Here is a 20,046-nt window from a genome sequence, read left to right as displayed (position 1 = left end):
GTAGTTTTGCTACACCTTTTGGTATATACAGATATGTGGTTCTGCCTTATGGGCTTTCAAACTCCCAAGACTTATTCCAGGAACAAGTTGAAAGACATTTTGGAGACTTAGAAAATGTTCAGATCTTACATGACGACATGATAGTAGTTGGCCGAGATAAAGAGGAACATGATAAAGCAGTTGCACAAGTGATAAAAAGAGCCAAAGAAACCGGTGCCAAATTCAATAAAGAAAAATTTCAATACTGCCAGAGGCAAGTAAAATTTATGGGACAAGTATTCTCGGAGAAAGGTATGGAAATAGACCCAGATAGAGTTGAATCTCTTTGTAAATTGGAAAGGCCAAAAAACAAAACTGAACTTCAAAGAATAATTGGAAGCTTTAATTATATTAGAAAATACATCCCGAACACGGGAGAGCATATTAAACCTTTATGTGAACTTTTAAAATCTGACGTAGAATTTAAATGGCTCCCATTACAACAAAGGTGTTTTGAAAACTTAAAAGAAATAATTACTAAATCTCCTGCATTAACGCCATTTGACCCAAAGAGGAAGATTATACTACAATGTGATGCCTCCAAGAATGGATTAGGTTGCTGTATGTTCCAAGAACATGAGAAAAAAATTTTAAAACTGGTAGCTTGCGCTTCTCGAAATATGAATGATCACGAAGTGAACCACAGCCAAACAGAGAAAGAACTTTTATCAATTCATTATGGCACCCAAAAGTTCCATGATTTCATTTATAAATCTATTGTTGATGTACAGACAGACCATAAACCAATTATATCTATTATGGCAAAACCTATATGTAAAATTGGATCTGTGAGATTACAACGATTAAGGTTGAAACTTCTGAAGTATTCCTTGAATACATTATATGTTTCAGGTAAAAATATCCATTTCGCAGACATGTTGTCACGTGCTAGTTTAAAAGTGCAGGAAAACGACCCTGAAATGATTGAAATGGTACATTCTGTGAGCAAACATCTACCAATGAATATTGAGAAACGATCTGAATTAAGAGAATTCACGAGTAAGGATGAAACACTTTCAAAAATTTTTGACTACTACTTCAATGGATGACCAAAAGAGAATATGCTACCAGCAAATTGCAGACCATACTATAAGCTAAAAGGTAGCATCTTTGTTGAAGCTGGTATAGTCTTCCTTGAGGACAAAATTATAGTTCCTACAGCTCTGAGAAAGAATTACATGACAATAATGCATAAAAGACACCTAGGTATAAGCAAAACCATAAATAAGGCAAGAAAAATATTTTATTGGCCCCACCTTAACGACCACATCACAACATTCATCAAAGAATGTAGGACATGTGAAAAGTACTTACCCAAGAATTTCAAGGAACCCATGTTACCTCATTATGTACCTAAGTTACGATTTAATAAAGTTGCCTCTGATATAGTGGAGTTCCGAGCTAAATACTATCTTGTAACCATAGACTATCTTTCCCATTGGATAGATCTTGCCATTTTAAAAGATAAGACTTCAAATTCTGTAATCAGTGCATTACAAGGTCTGTTCAGTAAATTTGGATACCCACAGTTTTTAATTGCTGACAACTTACCCTTTGTGTCACAGAAATGTTTGAATTATTACCGTGAAAAAGATATAACTATTGCAACATGTACTCCAGAGTGGCACCAAAGTAATGGTCTTGCAGAAAAGGCTGTCAGCATCTCAAAACAAATATTAAGGAAAAGTGTAGAAACAAACACTGATTTTCGTGAATCTGTAATGGACTATAACAATACAGGAATAATTGCACTGCATGCCTCTCCGGCCCAGATTCTTCAAAGCAGGACTTCACGGACTCAACTACCCATAACCCACATAACAATTTCATGTTCTTAGTAGATTCATAGAACATACTTTTCAGAAAAAGTATATACTTAGAATATGCGTAATTACCATTGCGAATGTGCAGAGCATATACTGAGTATATACTACATTACAGTACTTAAACGTTCTATGTATATACTTAGAATGTACTACCGCACTTCTTTTCAGTATATACCAAGAACATACTTTTTAGAAGATTCTAAGGAGGTGCTATAAACCTTCTATTTATATACTTAGAATGTACTATCGCACATATTTTTAGTATATGGGAAGAATATTCCAAGGAAGTGCTATATACCTTCTAGTTATATACTTAGAATGTACTATCGCACATATTTTTAGTATATGGGAAGAATATTCCAAGGAAGTGCTTTATACCTTCTATATATATACTTAGAATGTACTATCGCACATATTTTTAGCATATGGGATGAATATTCCAAGGATGTGCTGTATTTCTCAGAAGTATGTTTTCAACATCACCCAATCTCATCCTATAGGTTCTACCAAAGAATACTACCCACTGGGTGTGTTAGTATTCTTTGGTTCTACTAATATATTATATTTACATATTCCAATTGCATATGAGAATGTAGTTATTACATTCTACAATATTACGTAAAAAGTAAGTATAAAATATATAAACTTTAGTTAGTTATATAGGTACCTATGTATAATAAATATTATATGGGTAAGTAGTCTATATATAAAATATAAGTAATATATTTAGTTATTATGTGCACATCAAAATAAAAATGCTGCTTATATAATTATAGAATGGCCAAATATATATAATATGTATGTAAATTACTAAAATTTATAGGTATCTATATACATTATACATACTTTTACTTACTAGGTATTTAGGAAATATTGAAGTACCAATATGAATTTATTATTTTCAAACTGCTTTTTATGTTCTTAAAAATGTTTTAGTCCTTGTAGCTAGAAATACTTGGTCCTACCTAACAGCGTAGACATAAATGCATAACTGTACACTGTACTGGAAACTATTTTCATATTTTGCTCTTTTGTTACCTACCCCCTTCCCTTGTGCAGGTATAAAATGCAATGCAAGGGTCAGAATGACAATGAATGGCCGTTTCCGGATTCCCAAAAATTATAGGTAAAAATACTTATGGTATAAACTCAAATCAAAATGGTATATTCATTTCAACTGAAAACGAAACGAGAATTTCTCATTTTTCTTCAATAGAATTAAGTTTTAAACTTTTTACCATACAATTAAAACGGTTTAAAAAAATGAATTAGATAGTTCACTAGTACCTACCAAAATACATAAATTTGATTAATTATTCTTAACGGAAGTTGATAATCTATAGGCTAACATTATTCTTCTTCCTATAGGTACATACAGTATATTCTTTTTAAGATATTTTAAAAGTATATACAAGTATGTGTTTAGCATATACTTTTGCATATACTTACGCATATACTAAGAATATTCGATTAAGGTATATTCTAAGAATAAACTTTTACCAACATTCCGAGATACTACGTACCCGAATGTGCTCAGTATATTCGGTGCAAGAATATTCTTTGAGGCACATGCAAAGAACATGAAATTTAGAATGTTTTTTATGGTACATGCTATGCTTGTACTACGCATATACTAAAAAGGATATACTTCGACGAATGTTGGTAGGATATGCTTAGAACATGATGCGAACATCATTGTTATGTGGGAACTAGTAAACAATTAGAACCTCAGATACAGAAAACAACATATGGATTGCTGTGCAAACAACAAGGGAAGGTGAAAATACAGTATGATAAAACAGCACGTAAAGCAGTAACTGAGTTTAAAAAGGGTGATAAGGTAGTAGTGAAAAGTAGAAGGGATGAAATATGGCACAAAGCAGTGGTTATTGAAAAAGCTAAGGAACCAAGATCATACTGGGTCAGAAAAGAGTATAACAATAGAATAGTTAGGCGCAATACAAACCAAATGAAACACTCGATAACAAAATCCCAAGCTAGTGAGCTGCTACTAGAACCTGAGTTTTACCCTGACTTAGCTCAAGCCGATAATCTATATGCCCAAAAGCAAAACATTGTCGTAAGACATAAACAAAATAATGTACATAAACAGAATAATGTAAACACACACCCAAATGGTAGTGACATAACAAAAAATAGACAGAATCATGACCACCATCACGATCCTCACAGTACTGCCAACTTAGGAATTATTAAGCCCCCAAAAACATCTATAAATACTTCAAACAATCTTAGCCCCAAAAGGACCAACAGCTCAAAATCAGGTCGTCTAATCAAACCCCCCCATAGAATGGACCTTTGAGGGGAAGGTGTTTAACTATGTATTACTAAACCGAACATAGCCGTGAGACTGACGGGATGTCAACTGTCAAGGTTAATGTCAACCATTAAAATATTATCTGTTAAAATATAAGTTTGTATTTAAGTTTCAATAAACGATTATAAAGCTTATCCAATTATTAATATATCCTAGTATATGTGGATACATTAATTCTAAACAATTTTGAACTTTAATATTGTCAACATTTGGTTCTTATTAGTTACATAATGATTGTTTTAATATTATGCTTTACGATATACTATTATAATATTTCAACCCTTAAAACCACCCTTGTTGGAGCTATATATAAAAAATTACTTATCCTAAAAGAACAATTTCGGCTTGCATCGATTTACATAAAAATTTGGGATTAGGATCATCTCACCCTGTACTTCATTTTCTATATCATGCTTAAGGGGGTTGATTATTTTTAGGGGTGTAAACTACCCCTTATTGTCAAAAATTATATAAAAACATTGTAAACTTTAATATGGGTAAAATTTGGGTTTGATTGGTTCAATATTGATTGTTTTATGCTTTAGGATATAATATCATAATATTTCAACCCTTAAAAAGCACCCTTAATAACATTACAACTTTTATAAGTAGACAATTTAATATATCTATACAGAAAAAAAGTAGAATTAAAGAATTACAAAAACATTTATTTACACACAAATACGAATTTACAAATATGTACAAATACAAATAGGTACAAATAGTTTTTAGCCATCTTCCAGTATACGAACCGGTTTTGAGGTATTATACATACATTGAAAATGATCCATAAGCGGACTATTCGAATTTTTCGAAAAAAAAAAAAAATTCGTTTTATTAACATGGCTCCTTCATTTTTTTTACTAGCTAACTTTTAACATGCCGTATCTCGGTTTGTATTGGTCTTAAAGATATTACAGAAAAATAATTTGCTTTGTGTTACTAAAATAAACAATTCCCACCCCGAAATGGGGTGGCAACTACCCCCAAGGATTTAGCGTACAACGGCATTATATAGAAAATGATCATTAGACTATTCCCTACCTTCTGTGAAAATTTCAAGTAAATCCATGCTGGACGAAAAGATTGCGAGCCAAAATGCTTCATTTCCTCGACTATTTATAGTTTTATTAAACTGTTGGTGCAATAAAACCGATTTTAAATTTTTTTGAGTTATGACACTCTTTGAGTGGAGGTGTGATATTTGGGCTCGTGTTGCTAACTGCCGAATAATATATCGCTGGAAATATTTCGGCGACTTTATAACAGTAACTGCAACTCTAAAACCGGAAGTCCAAGGTCAAATTTCTCACATATACCACCCTTGGGCTATAAACTTTTATTCAAGACGCCAGTTGTCATTCTATCTGATATAGTGACGGTGAAGTTGTGTTTACAAAGTCCCGGGGTAGACGACATGGATAACACATGTTTACAAAAAAAAATTTTTTTTGACTATTTGACGAAACCATATGACTAGGGGATTTTTGGGGTCGCTGATCACGAATCCGGGGTCCGCTGACCTCTCTCACGTCTAGCTAAAGGTCATTCCAAGGTCAAATCAAGATAAATCGACACAAATCACTCTGAAAACGTATATTAGGGGGTTTTTGGGGTCGCTGATCACAAAAATGGCGTCCGTTGAGCTCTACCACATAATTTAAAGGCCAGTTTTGTGGACTTGTCCTGATTTGACCTTGAAATGACCTTTACCTGACGTGGTAGAGCTCAACGGACCAACGTTTTGTGATCAGCGACCCCAAAAACCCCGGTAGTCATATGGTTTCGTCAAATTGCCAAAAATTTTTTTTGTAAACCTGTGTAATTCAACGTTTTCACATTTTTTCAAAATGGATGAAAACAATTTTTCAACATGGGTACAAACAATATTATGAAATTCTAAGCGGTTTAGTATTATCGTATACTTTCTTAAACGTGCATTATCTAAAACACTTACCATTTGGATTAGAGTCTTTGGAACTTCCCAGAATAACGTAATGCGATCCTCTAGCTACCAATCCCTTACCGAAAGCTGTTTCATTTAAAGCTTCACCCACACCAAAGGCGTCATCATGTAAACAATTTCTGTGTATCTAAAATAAATTATGCACATTATCAAAGTCAGGCAAATATGCAGGCTGAAAAGGAAGATATATGCGCATATATATGCATATTATTTGTGTCAAATATTCATGTATGTACATAATATTTTAAGTATGAAGGTTGCTGTGGTACTATTTTATTTTCACCCATTCTTTGAAAAGTATAAGTGGTTCGGAAGAATCTACTGGCTTCAATTCAGCAAAAATTTCTGCATCAAACATTGCTGCCTCTAATCAAGTTCTGATCTAGTAACAATAGGTTTTGGTGGAAGAGGAAGATTCGGCAAATGTTCTTTATACAACTGATATCTTATAGGTGCCTAAAGAAATATTTTGCTCATATTTGAAATAAAATTATTAACAAATGGAAATTTATTTCTAATTTCTTCTGCGACCCTATTTAAACCATGTGCTAGGCAAGCTGTATTATGTACTAAACGTGGATAAAAAAATTTCAAATTGTTTCCTACTTTAACCATGTAAGGTGCAGCATCTGAAAGACAAAGAAAAAATTTTCGTTGGGGACAGTTAACCATTGTGTCTACACCCAAGTACCTGATACGGTAGTCTATATCCGTGCTACCCAGGTACCCGGCATTGTTTCGGTAAACTTCGCCTGTACGTTCCGAAAATAACAGACGCTTGGAATCTTTCTTTGTTTGCTATTAGTGTTTATTTAACTGTGCTTACAAGTTGTTAATATTTTTGTGATTATATGCGTGTTTTATGTTGTAATTACTTGTAATAATGGCAAGAAGAGAAGTGAGTGCTAGCGAATTTAAAAGGTAAGTTATTATGGTTTATTTTTACAATGTTTTATGCATAGATCATTCAATTTTAGAATGACGTATGAAAAGCAACAGAAGTACTTGCAACAATTTATAGACGATATAGATGAGGAAGTAGACAAAAATATCGAAAACCAGGAATCAGATGAGGACTATGTTCCGCAAAGCAATCCGGATGGAGATGAAGTTTCTGACGTAGAGGACGTTTTTACTGATATCAATAATAAGATTGAAATCGATACCGACGACAACGATAGTAGTGATGAAGATTTTGACGATTTTCAAGGAAGTTCTTCCCAAAGTGATGTTCTGGTTGCAAAAGATAAAACTATTTGGCAACGAAAACCGTTTACTGCAAGTAGAACACTAAAACGTAACCTTTTGCGTGAAAAAACGGGCCCAGTACGTTCTACTAAAACTCTTTCGATTAGAGATACATTCAAATGTGTTTTCAGTGACGTAATGTGTGACATAATTATACGCGAAACCAATCGAAAAGCTAATGGCGTTTGTGAAAGTATAATGCTGAAAACCCCGACAAACCTCGAAAAGTTTGGAAGTCACTCACAACAGAAGAATTTGATGCATACTTAGGTATTCTTATTACAGCAGGAGTACGGCATTCAAATTCAGAGCACTCGAAAGATTTATGGAAAACAGACTCTTATCCTTTGTACCGAGCTAGTATGGGCATAAATCGCTTTTGGAGCATCAGCAGATTCTTACGGTTTGACAATGACAAAACACGTGCAGAACGTTTGCAAACTGATAAAGCTGCAGCTATTACAGATATATTCCATCTTCTCAATGATAATTTACGTCGTAACTATGTACCGTCGGATTCTCTTACTGTGGATGAACAGTTATTTCCTTTTAGAGGTAGGACACGTTTTACACAATATATGCCAGCAAAACCTGCCAAATATGGCATTAAGGTTTGGTGGGTTTGTGTCGCCGATAATTCGTATCCACTTACTGGACAAATTTATACCGGAAAAAATTCAACTGGACGTGAAACTAATCAAGGTGAACGCGTGGTAAAAGATTTGTGTTACCGATACAAAAATTCAGGACGAAACATAACAATAGATAATTTTTTCACAACTCTTCCACTAGCCCGTCTCCTGTTGTCTTGGAATTTATCATTAGTTGGTACTTTGAAAAGAAACAAACCATATATTCCACAAGAAATGCTGCCTTCGCCAGAGCGTGAGCCTGAATCGTCACTACACGGATTCAGTGCAGATCGTGTTACTATTTGTTCATATGTGCCAAAAAAGAAAAAAAGCGTTATCTTGCTGTCAACAATGCATGACAACGATAATGTAACTGGCCCAAAAAATAAAACTGAAATAATTCAGTTTTATAATACAACTAAGGGAGGCGTAGACAACATGGACAAAATGGTTTCTCATTATTCCACTAAACGCAGAACTTTGCGTTGGCCAGTAGCCTTCTTTTACAACATCCTAGACGTAGCTTGCCTAGCAACCTATATAATTTATACAGAGAATAATCCACAGAGTTCTACTGAAACTAGTAAGCGTATATAGAATTTTTCTACAAGACTTAGGGAAACAACTAGTGATGCCTGCAATTTCTGCTAGATCTAAAGTACCAAATGTGTATCGAAATTTTTCGTCAAGGTCAAGAATTGAGTGTATGTTAGGAAAACCTCTACCTACAGATACAAGTAATACAGCAGAGTCATTACCACTTCGAGATTCCACTGGACGCCTCAAAATTGTTGGAAATTGCTACATTTGTATGTCTTTAGCGAAAAAGCGGCTAAGAAAGACACAAAAATCATGTAATGTTTGTAATCGTCCACTATGTAACGAACACTGAGTAAATATAAGTAAGTGTGGACAATGCGTTTGAAATGTAACTTTTATTTATGTTTCTGTATCACTTTTATTATAAAAAAAAACTAGAAACAGCTTCATGATTTACTAAACAGTAGTGTTCCCGGGTGCCACGGGTGTGGACGTAATGGTGTAAAAACTTTGACAGGTATTTTTAATATATTATATGCATTTTTTTCTTTGGTTTTTATTATAAATCTCTTCGTTCTAAATAATTTTAGGAATAACTAGAAGCTGGAATAAAAATATTTATACTATCGCCAATGATTTACATAAAACAATTACCAAGGATACCCAGGTACCTGGGTATAGACACAAAGGTTAAAGGAAGAAAAAATGGCTAAACTTTCTTGCAAAAACCTTAAAGCTGTTACCTAGTGCATTGGTTTAATTCAACTGCTTGGAAGCAATTAAATGCGATTTACAAGCTTGCTCATTTTTAAGAGATTCGATTAATAAATGTGCGATGTAACGTCCAGAAGAATCAATAATTGTTGCATCCACACATACATAAAAATAATTGTCTCCTATATCTAATTTTATTTTACTCAGTAGCGCTGAATATACCTACAGAATCGACCTCGTTTCTTCTTAAGCTTCTTTCACTTGGAATATTCCATTTGCAGTATTTTCCAAGAAACATTCTCAAATTTTCATTTGATAATTTGGACAAAGATATATTTTAGCTTAACAATGCTTTCAACAAATCATGGTTAAATGTCTCTTGCTCACTTGATTTCCGATTAGTTGCTTTTAAGCCCCTAGAATCGAATCTTGCTGTTTCTCTCCCGATTCTAATTTCTTTTTTAACGGTGTGTAAAGCAGTTTTGTAATGCTGGACTATTTGGAATTTTTTTCGCATGGAATATCCAAAAAAAATTTCTACAGTAAACTAAATAATTTTTAGATCGGGGGTTATTAAAAGCATTTTATATTAAAAATGCCTCTTTTTTGGTTTTCTGATTATTTTATGCAATTTAAAATATTTAGGTTTACTTTGTATTTACTTATTGAACGCTGAGCATAATAATTTTCCCATAGCAATGACTAATTCTAGATGCCTTGATCCACACAGAAATATCAGGTACGAAGGAAGGTATTTGGACCATGAATAAACAAATAAATTCGCTTTGAAAACCTATTATATGCACTTTATTTTTAAATATTCCAGTATATGCAAAATTCGAAAAAAACTACCAAAATATGCAAATGCATATGCATATGCACTGTTGCATATTTGCCTGACTCTGCACATTATATTTGTAACATAAATAAATCTTAAAAGTAAGGAAATGAATGTTTATCATTTTTTGCGTTTGAAAAATATTCTTCTTATACTTGTTGTAGATCGCCGATCTGTCCAGCATCGGTAACATCATCAGAGCAGAGCTGGGAGCAATGAAACAAGCGAGTAAGCGAACGAACGACCACACTAACGGTCAACTGAAACCGAAGTTGGCGAGATGTCGGTGTTGACGTTTTGGGATATATGCCGCATGCAAAGACTAAATTGAATTTGGGACTGGTCAGCCTGTTTGGATTCCAGGATGGTTGTTTCGTTTGCCGGAACAAGAAAACAGCCATGTGTTTATTCTGCTTGAAATAGCAGCCACTCTCTGGCTAGAGGATGCTCTCCCTCTCTCTCGCTCTCTTACTCCGACCATCAAGTATTTGTTGGGAGATAGATTGCCATATTTTGCCATCTCTCCATCTTTTTGGTGGTCTCCCCGGTGGACGCTTGCCAGCTGGTTTTCCCTCTAGCGCAATTCTTGGTAGTCGCTCCTCCATTCTTTTTACATGACTGAACCATTCTCATCGTCTTTGCCTACCCCATCTTACTACATCTTGCAAGCCACATTGTTCCCTGATGATGTCGTTTCTTATTCTATCCCTTCTTGTCTTCCCTGCTATTGCTCTTAGTGTCTTAATTTCGGCTGTTCGTAGCATGCTTTTGGTTTTATTGGTTGGTGTCTTCTCTTGATTTAATACCATAGGTCATAACAGGTCTGATGCAAGTTTTATAAATTCTTATTTTGCTGTCCATTCTCATATTATACGGGTTATTCCAGACCACATCTTTCAAACATCTGGACATGACTGGGGCCTTGTTTATGTCTCCAAAAACAAACTCGACACATTCGAAAGGAAAGTACTGAGGAGAATACTAGGACCTGTGAGGGAAAACGGAATCTTCAGAAGTCCATATAACAACAAGCTTTATAAGGAAACACCCCTGTCAGACTTCATTAGAATACAAAGATTACAATGGGCCGGACATGACAATGTGATAAGAAAGGAAGAGGATAGGCTACCAAAAAGAGCACTCAATGCTAGAATGCAGGGAAAGAGACCGGTTGGAAAGCCAAGAAAACGCTGGGAAGACACAGTGTACAGCGACGCAAAAGCCCTTTTAGGAGTCCGTATATGGAGAAGAGCAGCCACAGACAAGCAAGGGTGGAGGCAAAAGATAAAGGAGGCCAAGGCTCAATTGGGCTGTAGTGCCGTAAAAGAAGAAGAAGATCATTTTTTGTATCTCTTATCATTTTCGAGTTAAGTGGAGAAAAAGGCAGGTTAAAAAAAATTAACAATGTGCTCTATAATTTGATCTTATTTTTTTCCAAAACCATGCATTTTAATAAATGTTTTTTATAAAAATGTTTTATATGTGTAGTTTTTTCGTTAGATAAATAGTTTTTAAGGTATTCGTAAAAAACTGTTCGAAAATGTATCATTATCATTAACTCAAAAATTATTAAATTTTAAGAAAAAAAACTTATGGAACAATTTGGAAAATATCAAATAAATCGATTTAGTAGGATGGAATTCGGAGCCAAAAACCCTCATTGACTACACTAAGTGCTGATTCACATTATAACAATTTTAAACGTGCGAGGGATTTCTCGTGCGGTATTTTGTCGCACTTGTCCTTTTCACACAATAAGAATTGAGTCGCATGAAGATATTTTGCTGTGCTGTTTGGTATATTATTTTTATTTACACTTTGTGGCTGAGGTAGGTACATGAAACGATGTCTGATATGTATCATTACAAATGGGTATTTTTTGTCCATACTTTTGTCCTAACGTACTGTCGTGCGTATTTAATTCATTTGCAATTTCTATTTTGTCAGTTCTTATTTCTTATGTTTTTAATTAAAAGTCCTAATTGTTTTTATAATCGTTGTTGTACTAAGATATTTGTAATAAAGTAATAAACTACAGTAGAACTCCGCAAATCCGAACCCCGCTAATCCGAACTTTCGGCAAATCCGAACCAACAGAAAGTGAAAAAAAAAATAAAAAATTCACTACAAAAATTTAAAAACATGTTTATTATAGGTACAGAGTAAAACCAGAAAATAACAATGTAGGATTAATAGGACGTTGACATTTAATATTTCTTAAAAATAAATACGTACTTTATACGTAAACTTCTTATTCTTCTTCTTCGTGAGACTAGGTTTACTCTTGTTTGTTTGCCTCTTATTCTGTTTCAGTTATGACTGTACATTATCCTTCCACCTTTTCGGCGGCTTTCCAACGGGTCTTCTGCTATACGGCTTGTTGTTTTTACAGATGTTCGCTAATCTATCTGGTTCCATTCGGTTTACATGTTCGTAAACGTAAGTGCGTAAACTACGTAAACGTAGTGCTTATAAATGTTAAATATAAACTTACTTCGGTTTCCTTGCTGTCAACTTAGTCCAGAAATATTGTCCACAGTCCACACACTTGCGAGAACGTTTTGTGAACCAAAATCAACGAAAACGAAAGGTTTGAATTATTAGTTAGGCTAACTTTCGGATAATCCGAACTTTTCGGAATCCGAACAGGCTGTCCCCCCAATTAGTTCGGATTTGCGGGGTTCTACTGTATTCTAAATGGGAAATAAGCCACAATTTAACTAAAAAAATGACTTTATTAACGTTTTGACATCCGATTTGGGCGTCGAAACGTTAATAAAATCATTTTTTTAGTTAAATTATGGCTTATTTCCCATTTAGAATAGTTTATTACAAAAATGCCTCAAGGAAATAGCTTCAGAACGACATTACAATATATGTTTTTCATGTACAGAATTTAAAAGACTCCACTCATTTTTAAATGTTGTTCCCCTCGTTTTAAATGTTGTTTTTAGATAATTTCAAACAAAACGTGACGGCTCCAGTCTTCACCGAGTCGTTTACCCTATAAAACTAAATATAATTTCGTAGAATAAAAGGTATAGTTATATTATATGGGGCGAAATCAAATCATAGCGTTGCGGTTACTATGTCGTCGAAGAAAGAGAAATAAGAGGAACCGAATTCATTGGGTCCATCCTATGAACGCAAAAAGATACGATTTATATATTTTATATTCACACATATTGATGGAACACCCTCTATACTCAACGTTAATTGCAACTATGTAAAATAAAGTTTATTATAGTATATTTAGCAGTTTTAATTACTGTTGTTATCAGTAATATATAATTAATTTTGCTGTAGGTACTCCAAAATGTGTTTTTTCTTTATCACCTAATTCGTCAAATTCACTGTTAAGTGCACGGCATACACCATTAAAAGCATTTCTCGTCAAGTTTCTATCTGTATATATTTCTATTTTGTCCCAAAGAACAGGTCTCGCTTCAATTAATGTTATTAATATTTCACTATCAATCTGAGACATCATAATATAAAATATATGCACCTACTTCAAACAGCCACAAAATGTAAATGAAAATAATGTACCAAACAACCAAATAAACTACCTTCGTGCGACTGAACGACAGTATCATATGAAAGGATGCATTAAGTTCCCTATACTACTGGGTGCGTAAAGACGGCACGGCTGCCGTCTGTTGTTTTACGCGAGGGACGGCATAAACACGGCGACTTCACCTAACGTTCCAACCACCGTCTAGTGCAGGGGTGGGCAAAGTGCGGCCCTCGGGCCGCATTCGGCCCTTTATACATTCTTTTGCGGCCCGCGGAAAAAAAGTGAATTATTTTCATTTAAAGATTTTTTTTAATTAGTGCTAATATCGATAAATAAATATAGACAATGCAGCTATTAATTAACAATTTCGCAGTGGGTGATTTTTCAGCAAATTTTCAATAACGAGGGCAATTATTTGGGTTTCCGGCAGAGTTTTGTCGGCTCCCAGAATGGAATCCACAAAATTTCAACAAATGGAAACGATATTTTTAAAGTAGTCTGGAACTGTTTGGAAAACTTTAAATTAACGCTGTAACCACCTAGTATGTGTAACAACTGACGGAACACCAAATTTAAGAGGAACAAATATTGTAATGTTGAGGAAACTTTAAGATTACCTCCATGAACAATTTTCAGAACATCAGTTATTATTTTTCACTGCTTAATCCATGAGCAGGTATTGTGCAAAAATGTCTTGCAAGTAGTCAACGCCAACGTCATTTCAATTATAACTACAGTCGGAAAAATGAAAGAATACCCATGAACGATCACATCAATCACTTATTTTGTATTTGCTGTCTTTTTCTATAAATAACAAACGTTTGTTATAGAAAAAGATGGCAAATACAAAATAAGTGACTGATGTGATCGTTCATGGGTATTTTTTCATATTTCCGACTGTAATATTGTTAATTATTCGTTCAATAGGATTAAATCATCGTGCATATTTTTATATTATTTAATTCTTTTGATTTAAATGACGCGTGTTGCATATTACGTATGATGCGTGTTTGCATCTATTTAAGCACGGAATTTCCATTCAAATATTTAAGTAACTAATAGCAATGTGAAAATATATAATTCACTATTTTATTTGACGTTTCCATTTCCACTTCGGAAATCGTTATCAAAATACAAAACATTAATAAATTAAACTAATTAAATAAATGCTTAATTTATTAATGTTTTGTATTCTGATAACGATTTCCGAAGTGGAAATCGAAACGTCAAATAAATTTAATTTCAAACTTAAATTGTAGGTTATTCCCAAATAAAATTGTAAATTGCGTAAGATGGCACAAGGAAATAGTTTCAGAAGAATATTAGGGAAAAAAGAAATAGGTTCAGAGATAAAATAAAAATAAATACATATATAGATACACATATATTTGAGGAAAATACCATGCTTAATTACGAACGAATGCTGTTTAGGGGGGAGGGGTACGGTTTGAAAAATTTTTTGTTTAAAAATTTTGATTTATTTATTATTTCAAATGAAAGTACATAAATAAATAAATAAATAAAGTTCAAGAATACTCTCTAAAATTTTCAGCTTGACCGGAGTAAAATTACCGGAAGTAAAGCATGTTTAATATCCCTACCTTTGATTCGCTTTGCAGATACTTGAGCGTAATGAGAAACGTTCAACAGCTGTTACCCCTTCTCTTTTGTAAATTATTCTACGATTCAAAAACATATTCCGGCGTGCATCACTTTACGATTTGACAGACAAAAAACAAATTGAAATAAAAATTGTCAAACCAAACGAGTTTTTCTCAAAACTGCTTTTTTCAAAGGCGGTGGACATTGTAACTCAAAAACTACTTACTTGACAGAGCCACCTGAAATTTTTCACAGATTTTCTTTAGACATTTCGTGAGGTAACTCTGTCGAGATATGTTTTGGTTAACAATAATAAATATGTTGATTTTTACCCTATTTTAGAAAAATTTCGTTATTTTTACTTGTATTTTGAGTGATATCAAAAACTCAAAAATCGTTAAAACAGAAAAACTCAACAGCGTTACCTCGAGAAACTCATAAGCTAATAAATTATTTTTGAATTTTTTGTTTCATATGATCCATTGACGAGTTCTACTGCAAAATCCATTTTTTCTTGGAGTTGCCAGTAAAAATTTGCCACCGTGCGTTGGCTTATTTTTCAATAAGTATTTGGTCTTGAATTTGTTTGAATAATCTTTGAATTGTACTGAATATGTTTGTTTAATTTAAAAATAAAATAATTCTCCCATAATCTCAAACAAAATTCAAGAAAAGGTCCTTGAAATGTTGTTGATGTCAAACCATGCCCACCCCCCCACCCGTAAACAAAATTAGTAAAAAGTTAAAAATTCGAACATGTTAAGGTAACAAATATTGCAGCCCTCGGTAATAGACAAAAATATTTTGTGGCCCTTACTAAAAAAAGTTTGCCAACCCCTGCTAGTGAGAAAGGCTCCATATGATTACATGAGCCACCATTTGAATGTCGTCGTACATTCTAACCCTCGCACGTTTAAATTCTTATAATGTGAAACAGCGCTAATAAACCGGGAGATATTAACAGAACTTCAACCACAATTTTTTAACTCCTGCCCTTTGCAATACTGGAAGGTTAGAAAAGGTACTTACAATTTATGGAAAAATCCACGGGTTTCCTGTGACATTTTCCTGGAAAAATTAGATTTTCCACGAGGAAAAAAATGTGAAGTTGCGATGAATTTTTGAGTCCTGCCATATCCATAGAATGACAGGATACTATCAATTTTATGAAGAAAATTTTTTGGGCAGGAGGGTTGCAAAAGGACTAAGAGTGTATATGGATATACGAACATGTAATGAAAATAATGAAATTTTCATAATTTTCTGAGTCCTGCCAACTTAATAAATTAAACATAATTATTTGAAAATTATCGAAAATAATGTTGGCATGACGTCTCCTAATGTTTAACTGAACTTGTCCCTTGGAAAATTCTGTGGAAAATTTTCACCCTGGTTCCGTGATTTTCAGAGTCATAAAATAAATTGTATTATAAAATAAATAATTTAAGTAGACATTATTCAAAATGGCAGGATGTTTAGTTACACCTATTTTACTACACATAGTTAAAACTGTGTAAGAAAATTCGTGGAAAGTTACACGATTTTCTGAGTCATGCCATTTTGGACATATCTCAAGAATGTTAATATAAAGCTATTTACAACGAGGCAGGATGGTTGTGTAGTTATTTCGTGTATAAAAAAAAATTAAGTCAGTAAAATTATTGCAGGTTGTTATACAAACATATTCATATCACCACAATTTTCTGAGTCATGCCATGTCAAGTATGTTTAAAAAACACTAATCTAAAACCGTTTACAACGTGGCAGGATAACCGCAAAGATATTTAATACATAAAAATTAATTTTTACATCGTTAAAAAAATCGTACGGTATTAAATATTATTTTGCTGAGTAACGTCTCGGATTTTTACACACCTTTCAAATCTAATACCAAACTGTTACCTATTTATTTTAAGCGATTAGATCATATTTGTATCTAAGTAAACGTAATAAAAGTAATAGGAAGAAAATCAATAATTTTACAATTAATTGGTTATAGTAGGGATTGTACCTATTATACAGAGTGTCCAGAAACTCTTCTAAAAATAATAAATAATTTTAAATAATTTTAAGAAAATTTAACTCAATTCACCTCGTCTGAAAATGCTTCCCAAGGAAGCTAGAGCTCTTTAAAGATGGCGTATTCTAATTAGTTTTTTCTTAAATAAAAACACTTCTATTTAGAAAAACGAAAACTGGTACACCTATTTATCTTCCAGAGATAAATCGACTCCATCATTTGTCAATTTTTAGTACCGGTCATACGCGTCCGTTTAGGGTAGGAAACAGATATTTTATCGCATAACTTTTCTGTGTTTAACTTTTAAGCATTTTTGACACTGAATTATTAAACTATGGGGTATTCTTGTACTAAAAGGTACTCTTGCGAAAGTCGGTAGGATACCCCGTGTTCTAGAAAAATCGATTTGAACAATTTTTCGGTTTTTTAATTTGAAAAAAAAAAACTATTTAGAAAAACGAAAACTGGTACGTTTATTTCTCTTCCAGAGATGAGTATTTTATCAAATGTCAATTTCAAGTATAAGTCATAGGCGTCCGTCTAGGGTAAATCAACGAAATTTCATAACTTGCTTTAATTGTTAAGCATTTTTGGCAGTAGAGTATTAAATTATGAGGTATTCTAGTACTAAAAGTTACTCTTGCTTTAAGTCGGTAAATAAACCGTTTTTTTTATTTTTTTTCAAATTTTTCTTAAATTCAAAAAACGAAAAATTTTGAAATTGATTTTTCTAGAAAACGGTGCATCCTACCGACTTAAAGTAAGAGTACCGTTTAGTACTAGAATAGTAAGTTAAAGACAAAAAAGTTTTGCGATAAAATAACCATTGCCCTACCCAAAACGGACTCCTATGACCGGTACTAGAGATTCGCAATCGATGGAATCGATTTATCTCTGGAAGATAAAAAGGCGGACCAGTATTTGTCTATCGAAATGGAAGCGTTCTGGAGATAAAAAAAATTTTATTACAAGGCGCCATCTTCAAAGAGCTCTAGCTCCCTCAGGAAACATTTTTGGATTATGTGAATTGTGTTAAATTGTCTTAAAATGATCTTAGGAATCTTAAAATTATATACAGGGTGTTCCATTAAAAGAAAACATAAGTTTGTAAATACGGGTAGCCCAGTATATTAGAAAATATATTTAAATTATGATCCTCTCTTTGCCCCATGGTTTACCTAAATACCTTTTTTTCGTATCTCTTACGACAAACGAGTAATTGGACTTTGTCACACTAATACCCCACCCTGTATACGAAATAACTATAAAACCATCCTGCCTCTTTGTAAATAGACTTATATTAAGATTCTTGAAACATATGTAAAATGGCATGATTCAGAACATCGTGGAATTTTTCACGAATTTTCTTACAAATCTAGGACTCCTGCCGTCTTACAAGAACCGTTTAACCTTCCTGCCGAGTACCGAAAAAGTATTGACTGCATTTGAGTATTATAACTTTTTAAAGGCAGGACTCAGAAAATCACGGAATCAGGGTAAAAATTTTGCGCATAATTTTCCAGGGGACAAGTATACTTAAACAGTAGGAGACGTCATGCCAACATTGTTTTTGATCATTTTGAAATAAATATGTTTAATTTATTTAGTTGGCAGGACCCAGAAAATCATGAAAATTACATTATTTTCCTTACATGTTTGTATACATATATACTCCGTTAGCCCGTTTGCAACCCTCCTGCCCAAAAAATGTTCTTCATAAAATCCATAGTATCCTGTCATTCTACGGATATGGCAGGACTCAGAAATTCATCGCAATACACTATTTTTATTTTTTGGGAAAATCTAATTTTTACAGGAAAATGTCACAGGAAATTTGTGGATATTTCCACAAATTGTAAGTACCTCGTCTACCCTTCCACTATTGCAAAAGGCAGGACTTAGAGAATCGTGACTGAACTTCTGTATAATATCTCCCGGTCTATAAGAGTTTTCGTCAAAACGACGAAACGAAAAAAATATACCAAAAAATTGTGTCTTACCATAAGTTCAATTTCTCCATCCTTTAAACTAGATCCTCCTTGCGCTCTGTCGGTCAGCACAGCTAATTCTAAATCGTCGTCCTTAATGGCAATTTTAGTGGTAACTGGATAATAGTTTCCAGATACTGGTTCTTCCAATTTCAGATTCCACGTCGGTCTGAAGTTTCTGATTCTCGTCAGTGTTTCACGACCATTTGAATCCGTGTAAAATGTGGCATTAGATTTAATGGAAGTTTTGTATCTCGTGATAATTTCTTTGCCATGCACATCACTGAAAATAGTAACAGGTTGATGATACCAATGCAATAGCAACAAGAATGCAATGATACCAATTTTTTTCATAAAAAGGCAATATAGTCAATTTTTCAAGTTGTGGCTGTTTTAAATTATATTAGAAAAACATTATTATTATATTATTTAGATCCAGAATGCAGAAGCCTGGAAGAAATTTATTAAAAATATATGTTACCGGCCAAACCCGATTCCAGGATAAACTAGTTTGGCCTAGGCCAAACTAGTTTATGCTAAACGCGATAGGCTAAACTAGTTAATCCTAATATTAACACGGACATTGCAGGATAAACTAGTTAGCCCTTTATAATATACCTACAATATCAAAATAAATAGATAAACAGCTGAATAACATACTCTGTAATTGGAAAATAACCATTTTTAGTAAAAGATAATGACTCGTCATTAAAATTAATGGACAATTTATTAGTAATACAAACAATCATATTATAAAAAATAATCAGTGTTTTTTATA

General features: G+C 33.3%; 1 protein-coding gene across 4 annotated transcripts in view; it reads right to left on the bottom strand.

The window, feature by feature from the left end:
* Positions 1-20,046, bottom strand: part of LOC126892010 (lysosomal alpha-mannosidase) — a 160,193-nt gene that overhangs the window by 17,487 nt on the left and 122,660 nt on the right. For all 4 annotated transcript variants that reach the window (XM_050661418.1, XM_050661417.1, XM_050661420.1 and 1 more), the window contains 2 exons: positions 19,281-19,551; positions 6,161-6,296 (listed from right to left, as the gene is read on the bottom strand). In XM_050661418.1, coding sequence (XP_050517375.1) covers positions 6,161-6,296; positions 19,281-19,551 — 407 coding nt within the window. The remainder of the gene's footprint in view (positions 1-6,160; positions 6,297-19,280; positions 19,552-20,046) is intronic.

Source organism: Diabrotica virgifera, chromosome 9 (assembly GCF_917563875.1).
Source record: "Diabrotica virgifera virgifera chromosome 9, PGI_DIABVI_V3a".
Taxonomy (NCBI): Eukaryota; Metazoa; Arthropoda; class Insecta; order Coleoptera; family Chrysomelidae; genus Diabrotica; species Diabrotica virgifera.
Note: the sequence above shows the minus strand (reverse complement) of the source record. Positions and strands in the feature narration are given on the sequence as shown.